The 12978-nt window shown below is 46.6% G+C and overlaps 1 protein-coding gene across 2 annotated transcripts in view; it reads left to right on the forward strand.

The window, feature by feature from the left end:
- The window catches only part of ATP9A (ATPase phospholipid transporting 9A), a 115618-nt gene that overhangs the window by 16440 nt on the left and 86200 nt on the right, over positions 1-12978 (forward strand). For both annotated transcript variants that reach the window (XM_074318096.2, XM_019726076.3), the window contains exons 2-4: positions 1336-1480; positions 2577-2690; positions 10137-10245. In XM_074318096.2, coding sequence (XP_074174197.2) covers positions 1336-1480; positions 2577-2690; positions 10137-10245 — 368 coding nt within the window. The remainder of the gene's footprint in view (positions 1-1335; positions 1481-2576; positions 2691-10136; positions 10246-12978) is intronic.

Below are 12978 nucleotides of genomic sequence, written 5' to 3' on the forward strand. Positions count from 1 at the left end.
AGTGTTCGCCCAGGGATGGGGTTAGACCTCTCAAGATTTCTGTGCATCTCTCTGGCCTTTGGACAACTTTGGTACCAACACGATTGAGTTACTAGAAATGAAACCTGCGCAGACCAGAGGCACACTCCACCATGAGCAGCAGTTTACTGGAATGAGGGTGCTATTTTTAAGAAGCCGCATCGTGTTTCATCCTGGAAATGTTGAGCGTCCTAGCAGGCAGCTTGCTGGCTTGCTAATCTTCTAATCTTTAGAGTCCTGAGGCTCAGGGGCTGTGTTTGCCCAGCCCTGCACCCCAGCAACACCCCCTCCCCACCTGCCTGGCCCAGAGGAGGAGGAGAGAAGGGTGGTCTGAGGCAGACAAGTAATTGTGTGAGTTGTAATGGCTGAGTTTGCTTGGTTTCACTTCGGCTGGCAGTGTCCCAAGGAGCTGGCAGGGCTGGGCTTCTCCCTGCAGCCTGTGTGTTCCCGGTAGCAAGATGAACAGGTCAGCATGGGGTGTTTCCATCGCAGCGCTCACGAGAGCTCGTAACTCCAAACGCCCTGTCTGTGGACTCTCCTGAAGGACAGGCCCTCTCTTTGGGGGGTTCTCAGAGTAGGTTTCTTTCACCAGAGCCGGCTGTATTCCCAGGTGTTCCCTTGCCTCTCGAGGGTGACCTGGGAGTGGACGTGCCTAACGAGTGCCCTCTGGGGACACAGCCAGGTCCTGGGCAGCCCTTGGGGCCCGTCTGCCTACAGCTGGCACGCTGGCATATCTCTAGGTGACGCTGCGCTCTGAGCCATTCTCTTCTTGGCTTGTCCCACCAACGTGCTGCTAAAAAGGAGAACAGGGTGGGGAGGGGTGTGGAGGAGATTCTTCCCCTTCTTTACATAGTAATCTTGGTTGTAACCAGAAACCTTGACATCAGGGGGTGGTGGAAAGATACCAGGTTTAGAATAAGACGGGCATGGTTCAAGGCTAGACTCCTATTTCCACATCTCGGCGACCTTGGGTACTTTATTCAACTGTCCTGAGCTTTCTCCTCTCCTCTTTAAAATGTAAAACTAATAACAGTACTCATTGCTGTAGATGTACCTTTTTTTATTAAACTTAAATCTTACTATTTTAAAGATGAATCTTACTTTTTGAAATAAACAGTTTGGGCCTGGGGATGAAACCTCTTTGATTTGGACCATAGCTTCTTAGAAGCCTCAGCTGTATGTCACCATCTCCCTGGAGGATGAAGCCCCAAAGGTGGCTGTGGTCCTGACGCTGTGAAGATGCTTTAGAGAAAAACACTCTGAGAAGGTGGGCAGGTGTGGACGTGGCCTTGATGGCATGGTGTGTCCTTCCCACAGGTGCTGTGAGTGGCTGAGATGCTGTGGTGCAGGGGACCCCAGGCCCCGCACCGTCTGGTTGGGGCACCCCGAGAAGAGAGACCAGAGATACCCTCGAAATGTCATCAACAATCAGAAGTACAACTTCTTCACCTTTCTTCCTGGGGTATGTACGGGCAGGGACCACACCCGATGTTTCTTCCCACACCCAGTGTATGCAATGGGGCCGGGCTTAGAAGACTGAGGTTCCCACGGCAGGTTTTGGGAACACCCCGTGTGTTTTCCATGCCACCTTAACCCCTGGCTGTTCATCTCCTGGTCCTGAGCTCCTCGAGGCGGGTGCCTGCTGTCTGTAAGGCTGGGAGACGCCACCTGCTCAGTTACAACAACTTCACGTTTATTTGGTGTGTTGGGCCTAAGTGTGAAACAGGTATTATGGGAACCTAGCACAATAACCAAAACACCAAAGGCAAAATCAGCAGTGCCTAAATCCCCCTCCCCATCATCACAAAATACATATTCAGGTATAGGAAAGTTGGGGAATAAGAGTTTAAAGAAATCAAAAGAGATACATTTTGATCCTACCCTCCAGAGAATTTCTGTTAACATTTTTACTAATGAATGTTTCCGTGTTGCTTGGTGTTTTACTCTGGAGTCATAGCATTTTCACATTAACTTACCAAATCCATGGACTTCTACTCCTCACACTTTTCCCTTATTGCCCAGTGGCCAGCGAGTCATGTGGTGTGAGTCTCCCTGCCAGGGTACATGGACCAGTGAAAACTGCCAGAACCCTCTTGCCACACAGGGTGGGACTCCATATGTAATTTGCGGCATTGAGAGCGTATTGCGGAGCGGACAGTTTTTCTTGCTTTTTTGATCAATCGTGCAGCATAACGCATTTTCCATTAAAAGCTCTTCTTAAACAACATTTTGAGTGGCCTGCCTATACTTACAAAATAACTTAAGGAATCAAATATAACAGATATAATTGAAGCCCCAGCATGCCCTCTCCACACCAGAGGCAACCACTGTCTTGAATTTGGTGTTTACGATTTCCATACGTATCATTATTTCCATTTTTACTTCCACAAAAGGTATTTTATTACGTATAGAACTGTTTAAACTTTGTGTGAAAGGTATCAATGTAAGTTACATTCTTCTGTGGGAAAGTTTTTCAACATGACTCGCCTCCCCCTAAACCCACCCAACCTCACCAGCCAGGCCTGAAATGCCTCCTTTCTTTTCTCTCTGTATTCTAGGTGCTGTTTAACCAGTTCAAGTACTTTTTCAACCTCTATTTCTTACTTCTCGCCTGCTCGCAGTTTGTTCCCGAGATGAGACTCGGTGCCCTGTATACCTACTGGGTTCCCCTGGTGAGTAAGGAAATCTGCATTCAGTGACCTCAGAGGTTTGGGAACAGGCGGTTCTTTGTGTCTCTCACCCGAGCATCTGGAGTGGGAGAGGGGCCTTTTCAGGGAGAGGATGCCCTCAAGCCAACACATGGGCAGTGCCCAAGATAAGGTCCATTGCATACATCACCAGGCTCCGGCTCTAATGAGGCCTGTGGCTTCCGTCATTCTGTCAGTCAGCGCGTCATTCAGTATTGCAGCAGCTGTTTGTTGCGTGCTTACTGTGTATCACCCGGTTCTAGACTCCGGGGACATGGTGGCAAGTGAGAAAGCCAAGGCCTGTATCTTTGTGGATGGTGCTATTTGAATGGTTTTCTGAGATCACATTTTCTCTTTACTCGGTGTAGAGTATTTCAGCATGAGGAGTTGAAAAGGAAACAGATTCTGTGCTTTAGTGTGTCCGAAGTATGACCGACGTGACCAGAATACCCCTCCATTCCTTCCTTTGCCTCCTCCTCTTCCTTCCTTCCCTTTGGCATATGGTTATTGTATACCTACTGTGTGCCAGGTACTGTGCTGGGTGCTAGGCATGCAGCAACGAACGAAACAGGTACAAATTCCTGCCCTTGGAGAGTTGATTTTCAGCGGGGGTAATAAACAGGTTAATCAAATTGTGAAAAGTGCTGTGACCTAGTACAGATGGGGTATTGCCAACACATTGAGTGTTTGTTGACTGGGTGAAGGTGGGGGCTGGGAGATGTGGGGGGACAGCGTGAGCCAGGGTGGCCATTCAAGTCCTCTTGAGGAGGTGATGGGAAGGAGAGGAGGAGGATGGGAGTATTCCAGGCACACGCAGCAGCCGTGCAAAGGCCCTGCGGTGGGCACGTCAGAGCATTTGAATAACAGAAAGAAGCCCAGTGTGACTGGGGTGTAGAGGGCAGAAGGGATGTCTCTTTTTCTCAGGCAGAGATGTAATGAAATATAACTGCTGCTTGTTTCTCATTAAGCCAGACTCGGGGGGGCGGGGGACCAGTTAGATTCTCCGTTTATAAAGACTCTTAAAGTTTTAATTCAGAGAAGATTATGAAAAGATTGAGCCCTCCTTCAAGAGAGAAAAACAAAAGTTTTTACTGGCGGTGGGTGGGCGACGATAAGGATTTGGTGCACGGGCGTTTCTGGAGTTGAGGGAGCCAGTTGCTAAGGGAGCCGTGAGTGGGTGTCCACACACCGTGATTGTGATTGCCACGTTGTCAGACACGTCATGTCCGCAGCTCTGGCCCTGAGAAGAGATGGGTTTTTTTATTTCTTCTACACAAGCATCGAAGGTGCTTTTGGATTGTGAGGCTAGTTCTTCCCTGCCCTGAGTCATTTGTGGGTGAGCTAGGACGCTGGGAGCTGGGTCGAACCTTTGCTTATCACCCTTCCCTTGGATAACAGACATCCTGTCTGTGTGCTTACACTTTTGGACACTGAATGTTGTGAACTCGAGGCCGGGCTGATGGAATCAAGCCCTGGGAAAACTGGGGAGCCCGTGTCTCATCCAAAAGTGGAAGGTGTCACTCCATGCCATCAGGTGCAAACAAGGGCCTGGAATTGCCAGACCCAAGAGTCAGGGACTTTACCATTTTACATGGAATACCTTAATTTTGTTTTAATTTTATAGTGCCACAACTGTTCACTACATATGTAAAGTCAAGCCATAAGTTACTGATTTAAAAAAGGGTTAGTCTGTATTGTATATAAAATACCATTTATCACACTGCCTTTTATTGGTCACCTTTTTAAAGTATAATTATTGGAAAGGTAATACATTTATGTAATTCAAGAAGCAAAAAAATGGCACTAGTAAAAAATCTTCCCATCCAGTTCTGCTCCCAAAACAGTCATTTGTTTATCCTTCCATAGTGTATGAACAACAAGCACAATGAATAAAAAGTCTTGTCTTTTCCCTGCTTCTCTACACGTCTTTTCAGACAAAAAGTAGCAAGGTATACATAGTTCTGAATAATTCTTTCTTTCCAATTTCTATTGATTTTGTTTTTGTCAAAGTTGACAACTCATGTAAAATATGTTAGGGGTGGCCAGTTAGCTCAGTGGGTTAGGGCATGGTGCTAACAACCAAGGTTGCCGGTTCAATTCTCGCATGGGCCACTGTGAGTGAGCTGCACCCTCCTTAAAAAAAATAAAGCAAAAAAAAGAAAAAGTTAAAGCACTGTGTGACTCGAATACACCCCTTCTCCTGGGCGTCTGTCTGTAGTCTGCCAGTTTGCAGTCTCTGCTCTGCTTGAAGCTGTGAGGGGTTCCTTGGCCCCTCATATTGGTGACTTTTAGCTCAGGGCCCCCCACTGGGAGCCTAGAATGCTCCAGACCCTACTTACCTTTCAAGTTCTGAAACCCAGATCTGCTGCTCTCTACTGCCTCAAAAGTGGCTTCTGTTTATTTTTCTTTTCCCTTTTTAATTACAAAAGGGCTCTTGATTATTGGAGAAAATTTGAAAAACAACCAAACAACAACAAAAAAGAAAACCAAAACCCAAACCCCCAAACCACCTGTGTAGCCACTCCCGAGATACCCCATTTATGTTTCTGGTTAATTCAATCTCTTCTTGCATGGGCCTCTGTTTTATATACATTCTAACATATACTGTAGTAATTTATACACATTATGTAAAATCATATGTTTTATAAATTGAGATCCCAAGCTGTCCACAAAGGCAGCTGTGTGTCTCCCCCTCTCCCTGCCTTTTGCATGTCAAGCATGATATCGGCTGTCTGGTCTGTGCTCTCTCCCCTCCAGAGATCCATCTGCCCAGCCTGTAGTATAAACCCATCAACCAAAAGGTTCTTGGGGTACAGCCCTGTTGGCACCCCTGCAACACCGTTTACCTTATCATTGGCGTCTGTGGTGGGGAGGGGTCTCTGGCCACATTTGGCATAAGTTTTTCATTCCCTTAACCGAGATTCTTGTAGCTATGACTAAGGGCAGATGGAATCACGCAGGAATTTCCTAGCCTGAGAAAGTTGGGTAGGAAATGAGATCAGCTCTGTTGAATTCTTCCAAAGGCGGTCACTGGAGGGTCCTGAGGCCTGGAGGCAAAACGTGGACTGGTAGGGAAAGGATTCCTCACTTGCTGAGAGAGAATGCAGAGCCAGAGAGACGAAGGAAACTGCTTGAGATCACACTAGGATATGAAGTGTGTTGGTCTCACACACGGAGACTCACTCTCTTCAAGGAGTGGCTTATCAGTTGGAATATCAGAAGGGCTTTGGGATGTATGTGTATGGTGCTGTGGGTACAGGGATATTCCTTGCAGCGTGGTGTGTGTTAGCAAAATGCTGGAAACCAACAGACGCCCGCCAGCAGTTACGGAAATGCTGGCGTCGCGAGACTCTGGAATGTTGGCCAGGTATGAGAGAGAGAAGGCGTCCCACCGGTGTTGGCCTGAAGACGGGAATCGTAGTTTTCTTTTTTTATTACTTTTATTTTTACCCCCTTCTTCCACCTCCTGGCCCCCCACCCCTCCCCCACTCCGGTTCAAGCCGTTGTTTCTCAGTCTAGTTGTGCAGGACACAGCTCCATGGCCCGTGCTGGTGTTATGAGCCTTGCCCCCCCCCCCCCCCCCCCCCGCCGCAGTCGGTCGCCAGTTGGTTGCTCACGGCAACTCTCGCCGTCTGCTGGCCGCTCACACTGGCCGGCGGCCACTCATGGCAGCACACGGTAGCCCATGGCAGCGCTCAGCAGCTCGTGGCAGCTCATGCCAACCTCTGGCTGCTCACGGCAGCTCAGGTTCAGGGAGAGCCATTGTTCACAATCTTAGCTGTAGAGGGCACAGCTCACTGGCCCATGTGGGAATCCAACTGGTGACCTCCGCATTAGGACACCGGTGCTCTAACCACCTGAACCACCGGGCCAGCCCCGTTTTTTCTTTATGTAAAGAAAGTAAGTTACAAAACAAACAACATGGACAGTATGCTCCAATTTATATGACCCTCTCCCTCCTCCCCCAACAAATATTTCTACATACTTATGTCTGGAAAGTTCTTCACCAAAGCCAGTGGTTGTCTTTGGCGGTGGGAGTTCCTTTTTCTTCCTGTGTCTTTGATCAGACTGTACCGAGACTTCTGTCTTAAGTCACCTCAGTGCCTTTCTGGAAGTTGGAGAGTTACAGGCAACTAAATGGATCAGATGTGCGTGTAGGGTGCAAAACACTCTAGAACAAAGTTGCTCCTTATTGCAGGGGGAGGCCAGATTGGTACTTGGGGTTGGTGACCCAGGACCAGAGTGTGGCAGGCGACTTGATTGTATGAATACCCTCTTCCATAACTAGTGTTCTTCAGTCAGCACCTGTGATGGCAAACTCGTGTCTGCATCAGCCCCTCTGGGAACACAGTGGGGTGAAGCAGGGCTGGAGGAGTGGTGGTGACTGGGGTGTTCTGCAGGGCTCCCACGCTTCCAAAGAGGGTCCAAGCCCAGGTCCAGCCCTTGTCTCCGCGCTGAAATGTTGTTAGGATTTTCCAGGAGAAGCCAGAAGGCCTGGCTTCAATGCAAGCAGTTGACTTGCCTGGTTTTCCTCGGACTGTGGCCGTAGATAGAAGCCAGGTGGATTAATAGCAGACTCAAGCCGTCCTGAGGTGTCTGTGCATCACGGCCCCTTTTCTAGCCAGCTTTTCCTGGGACGGTTCCAGAACGGGAGGGGATGTTTGTGTTGGAGTAGTTCTGCCTCTCTTTCTAGATACAACAGAGAAGGGAGTTTGGGGTCAAAGACGAATTAGACGGCATCTAGGTGACTGTAGCGGATTCCCTGTAGATCCCGTAGATTTTTATGCAGAGAATCAATTTCCGGTTCTTGGCCAGGACGCATTTTGAAATGTCCCTGCTCATCCTGAAAGTCCTCTCATTTCAAACCCAGCCGTGAGTGAGAGGCTCAAAGTGAGGGCTTTGGAGCAAAATCGTTTTGGTGCAGCTCTTGGCTGCACTTTGGTGAGGAGTCGTGTCGTGTAAACATGCTTTTCTGAGCCTTAGTTTCCTCACCTGTAAAATATGGGCCATTGTGTCTATTTTCTTGGCTTGTTGGGAGAGTTAAATGAAGGACTGCACATAAAATGCTTGCTGTAGAGCTCCTGACGTATAGAAAGTTCTCAGGAAATGGTCTTATTTTAATTTCTAAATTCTGGTACTTGTTCATTGTCTGGATTAAGTTTTAGCTTTTAATAGCTTCCCCGCCCCCCCGGTACTACTATATTAGAGGGAGAAATTCTGCAGGAGGTAGCTGAAATAATCCATGAAATCGTTTGTATGAAGACCAAATAATAAAGCTAGATTTTTGTTGTTACTCAGATATAATCTGTACACCCTAAAATGCGCAGATTCGAAGTTTTCAACTCAGTAAGCACTGCCATTTGTCAACACCCGTGTAAACACCACCTCAGTCAAGACAGAGAACCTTTCTGTACCCCCAGAAAGTTCCCATTGCCCCTGTCCTGTCAGCCCTTCCCCAACCAGCGGCAACTGTTTTTCTGATTTCTGTCTCTCAGAGATAGTTTTGTTTTCGTAAATCTAGTTTTGATGTACAGCTTTACCGGAGAGGCTTATTGACACCTTCCGAATCGCTTATCTGTGCCCTATCTCAGCCTACGCTTTCTTTCCAAGCTCCCCTTGCGCTCAACAACCCCCCACCCCTCCCCCCACCCCCAAAGCCTCTTTGTAAATATCTGTGAACATGAAGGACCTCTGAAGTTGGACTGTTGGAATTTATTTCTGGACTTAATTTGCATCTCTTGTAAATCAGATTCTAGCCTAAGGGGTGGCAGCGTGTCCCCTGGGATTAATGAGACCTGTGTGTCTGTGGGGGTAGATAGGGTAACTTAGGAGGCCGTATTTATCTGCAGCTGCTCTGTCTTTGTCTGAGCACACACTTTCCATCAACATCGCTGGGACTTAGCTAGGCCTGTGCAGAGAGAAATAGGAACTGGAACATTTGAAAAAACAAATAACAAAAACCTGGGTTCTGGCCCAGAAGCACAAAACAGCAGCATGGGGGGCGGTGGGGTAGCGGTTCTGTAAACCAGGTCTGTGCTTTGCAGAAACAGGTTTTCTCGCTCCCCCGTATGTGGTCCGCTTATACTTTTGTTCTGAAATGGACCCATTTTGCTTTGGCTGCAAGTGTGTCCTTTACATCTGATTGGAAGCAGGAGGCCGGAGGAATCCATTGATTGCAAAGACGTCTGGGGCTTTGGAGCAATTTCACAAAGCAGCACCTCTCTGGCTGGGTTTAAGGAGAGAGTCCAAGGTCTTTGAATCGAACTTAATGTATTTTTTGCGGGGTCAACAGTATGAAAATGAAATCCTCAAAGAATCACCGCCACTGTTAACATTCGGGGAGATCGTGCTTTCCGTATTTTTACGAAATGACGAAGAGGACAGATGACAAGGCGTTTTGTAAGAAAAATGAACCCATGTTCTTGCCTTTCTGGATACAAGAGGAAAAATCTAGGTGAAAATACTCTTGCTGTGGGTGACACACACCAACCCCCACCAGATTTTGGGAGTTGGGGTACCTGACTCGGGAAGATCGGGCAGTTTCAAATGTTCTCTGTGTTAGTTAGTACTCACACAATTAATACTTTAATGTTTTCTTTATAAACATTTTAAACAGTACAGGTAAGACTGTACTGCCCAGTCCATGCTAGTCCCTTCCTCGCTGAGGAATCTCACCAGAAGTTAAGGAAACCGGAAAGTTTTTAAAAGTTTATGGAATCTTTGTTGTTCGTATGAACAGTGTTACGTCGTATGTTCTGAAAGCTTGGTTTCCCCACTCAGCTGTGTCTCATTCTTTTTAACTGTCTATTGGTGGTTCATCTTATTGGCTCCACCCACCCGGGTTTCTTTAGATGCGCAACAGAAGAGCAAGGACCCTGGAGCCAGCTTTCCTGCCTTCAGAATTTCTGCTTATTATCACGTAGGAAGTTTATTACTCGGCCACCGTGTGCCTCAGTTTGCCCATCTGTAGCGTGGCGATCTCAGTAATACTGACTTCACATAGCTCATCTCGTAGAGTTGTTGTGAGGGCGAAATGCACTAATGGATGGGAAGCACTTTGAATGGCACTCAGCACACGGTGAGGGAGATACAAATGTTAGTGGTCGCCATCACTCAGCCTTTGCCTGTGGATGGATACTTGGGTGTGTCTGTGTTTTTCACTCTTGGAAACCCTGTAGAGGTGGTGAATAGAGGTGTTCTTGTACATGTGTGTGAACGAGGGTTTCTCCAGGCTGTGTGCGTGTGTGTGTGTGTGTGTGTGTGTGCGTGTGTGTGTGTAGGAGAGGTTCAGGGAAGTGGGCTTGCTGGGGCATGTGTGTTTGGCATAATTAGCAGGTACCGCCCTGCTGCCCTCTGGCCTTTTCCGTCCCGGGTACCAGGAGCGGAAGGTGGGTTTCAGCAGGGCTCACCCCTTCTCCCCTCTTTCCCCAGGGCTTCGTGCTGGCCGTCACCATCATACGAGAGGCGGTGGAGGAGATCCGATGCTACCTGCGGGACAAGGAAGTGAACTCCCAGGTCTACAGCCGGCTCTCAGCGAGAGGTCAGCCTCCTGGCTCCACTGCGGCTGCCTCCTGCCGCCTCGGGCCCCGGCTGCATGGTTGCAACTCAATCATGGGTCCTTGACAGGCAGGGAGCAGAGTTCAAGGCCTGGGGCCGGCGCGCGTGTGTCGGTGCCACGTGGCAGGACAGTCACTCAGTTGCCATTACCGGGGAGGCCAACATAAGCCCCGGGCCTGGGGGGACTCAGGTTGCATCTGTGGGCTGCCTTGTTCTCTTAGTGATGGTCCTGTCAGCTCACTTGGGTATCTTCAACCTGGAATTAAATTCTGTGTTTCTGGCACACTCTGCTCGCTAATTCCTTACCCTTATCCCGTCTGGCTAAGGGGTAAAGAGTATATGCGGCCCCTTCAGGGGGAGGCTGCAAACTCTGTCCCACACCCCTTCCCAGCGAGCATAGCTTTATAAGATACGCTCTCAACATTACAAAACTAACGGTACAACTTTGCAACTTTAGTTTCTATTTATCTATATACTTTTAAATTGCATTATAGTTGACATACAGTGTTAGCAACAATGGTTTTAAAAAGAGAACAGATTTCTGTGACTACTGCATCTGTGAAGATTGCTTTGCAGGCATTTTATAAACGTTAGAAATTGAAGAGTGGATATAGTATGACTCGAAGAGAAATGACCAGATAACTTTCAATCATTGAACCCCTTGCAAGACACGTGCATTTTAAGTGGTGGAATTAAAAAATCCCATCCAATCACATTGTTGACAACCTACAAAACAACTCAGAGTTGACTTATTTCCAACTACCAATTCTACAGTAGGGACTTATAGTCCCTGTACGTTTGTATCCAGAAAGGAGAGTGTTACCTACAGTTCCCTAAGATTACTGACCCCATTCAGGGATTAATAACGTTTTAGGACAGGCTGAGGGGAATAAAAGCTGTGCCTTGCTATCAGGAAATGGAGAATTCTGAAAGAGATAATATAGATGCATCGGAGAGCTGGTCCCTGAGCCAGAGTGTGAATTGCTTGTGTTAAGTGTGTTTGTCTTTCAAAGAAGCCGCCCATCCGTGCTTTCGGGGTTTTGAGTAGAATTTTCCTTTTGGGGAAAAATGTGGGAGGAATATGTTTTGGCCTCCAAAGAAATTGAAATTTTCACAGAATTCTTGGAGGGCATGAAAGTATTTTGTTTTAGTGCATTGAATAGATTTTCATAGTTCGTGGGCTTAAACATTTGCACGTCTCTGGGAGAAGGGGGGATTTAGAGTTGCTAGAAGAATGCTTTATTATTGCTAAACTACTGTATTTAGGACATTTTGTCACCTAAAGATTAAAAACCCAATATAATTGTGGCAAAGGCAGGTGGCTTGGACTTTCCACGTGGGTAATCAGAAGACCCCTCTGGAGGGTGTTTTTTTTGTGGTTCGCATATATTAAATCCTTGCTTAATAACATGTTCTGACTATAACATGTAAAATGCTTGGCAACCGACAAAAGCCCATCGGAGAGGGTGCGGTGAATCTATTTAGAGCTCGTGAGGAGCTGCCTTCAGACGCTGCACCCCCATTCATCCATCCAGGCACATACCCTTCTTTGGTTCTTTTCATATTGCAATTGCTTTACCCGTGAATGATTTTTGAGCCCTCCCCTGCAGACCCCCTTCTCAGCTCCTGCTTTAACTCTACTTGGTTCTTGAAAAGGTCCTAAGGAGAATTGGCAGATGGCTCTAGCATTAAAAACTTGTCTTCCTTTGTTGGTCTCCTTCTGCGGCCCGTGGGTTCCATTGTCATGCCAATGTGACAGTCGGGGCAAACAGAGCAGAGCTCTGAATATTAACCGAGACCCTAGCCCTGCAGTTTGCTTTGAAAACCCCCCCAAAAAGCACTGAAGAAACTGTCAGCTTGGAAAGTGATCGAGGAGAGTTTAGTTATTTGATACACTTTGGGGGGAAGGGCCAGAGAGAGAGAGAGAGAGGCCAAACTGGAAGGTTTCAGAGAGAGGAAGAGAAAGAAGCCTTTTCTGACCTTATTACTATTTAATTACTTAATATTTTCTTGAGTGAGGCATTTCACCAAGAATTTCATTTGGTTAAGTTCAAAAGCAAAATGAAACAGACATAGATATATATAGATCCGTGCAGGACTGTTTTCTTTTTGATCACATGACATCTTAAAATGTACTTTTCAACACTATTTTTAGACTTTAAAAATGTTTAGAAACCAAAATATCAAGTTCTTGATAACTAGATTATAGGACATGAGATTTTACCTACATTCTGCATCATTTCTTGATCAATAATACAGTATTTGTACTAATACAGTTAAAAGAAACTTTCTTGGTAATAATTTCTAAGTAGCAAAATGGTTGCAGAAATCATGCAGAGAACTCTTACATGCCTCTCATCCAGATTTCCTCAATTGTTAACATTTTGCCACATTTGCTTTTTAATATTCTCTCTCTCATTAGAGAATTAAGTTCCAGGCATCATTCTTTTTTGTCCCTAAATACTTCAGTTTTTAATTCCTAATAGGACATTTCTCTTGCATAACAGTACAATTAGCGAAATTGGGAAATTTAATACAAGGCATAACTATTAATCTAATCTACAGTCCTTACTCAAGATTTGCCATTTGTCCCTAAAATGTCCGTTAGTAGCATTTTTTTTTTCATGGTTCAAGAACCAATCCAGGTTCTTGGCAATTGCCTTTTCTTTGCCTCCTTTTTCTTTGCCTCCTTTAACCTGGCATAACATCTTGGTTT

This window comes from Rhinolophus sinicus, chromosome 13, assembly GCF_057876585.1.
Source record: "Rhinolophus sinicus isolate RSI-liver-muscle chromosome 13, RSI-T2T, whole genome shotgun sequence".
Classification (NCBI taxonomy): Eukaryota; Metazoa; Chordata; class Mammalia; order Chiroptera; family Rhinolophidae; genus Rhinolophus; species Rhinolophus sinicus.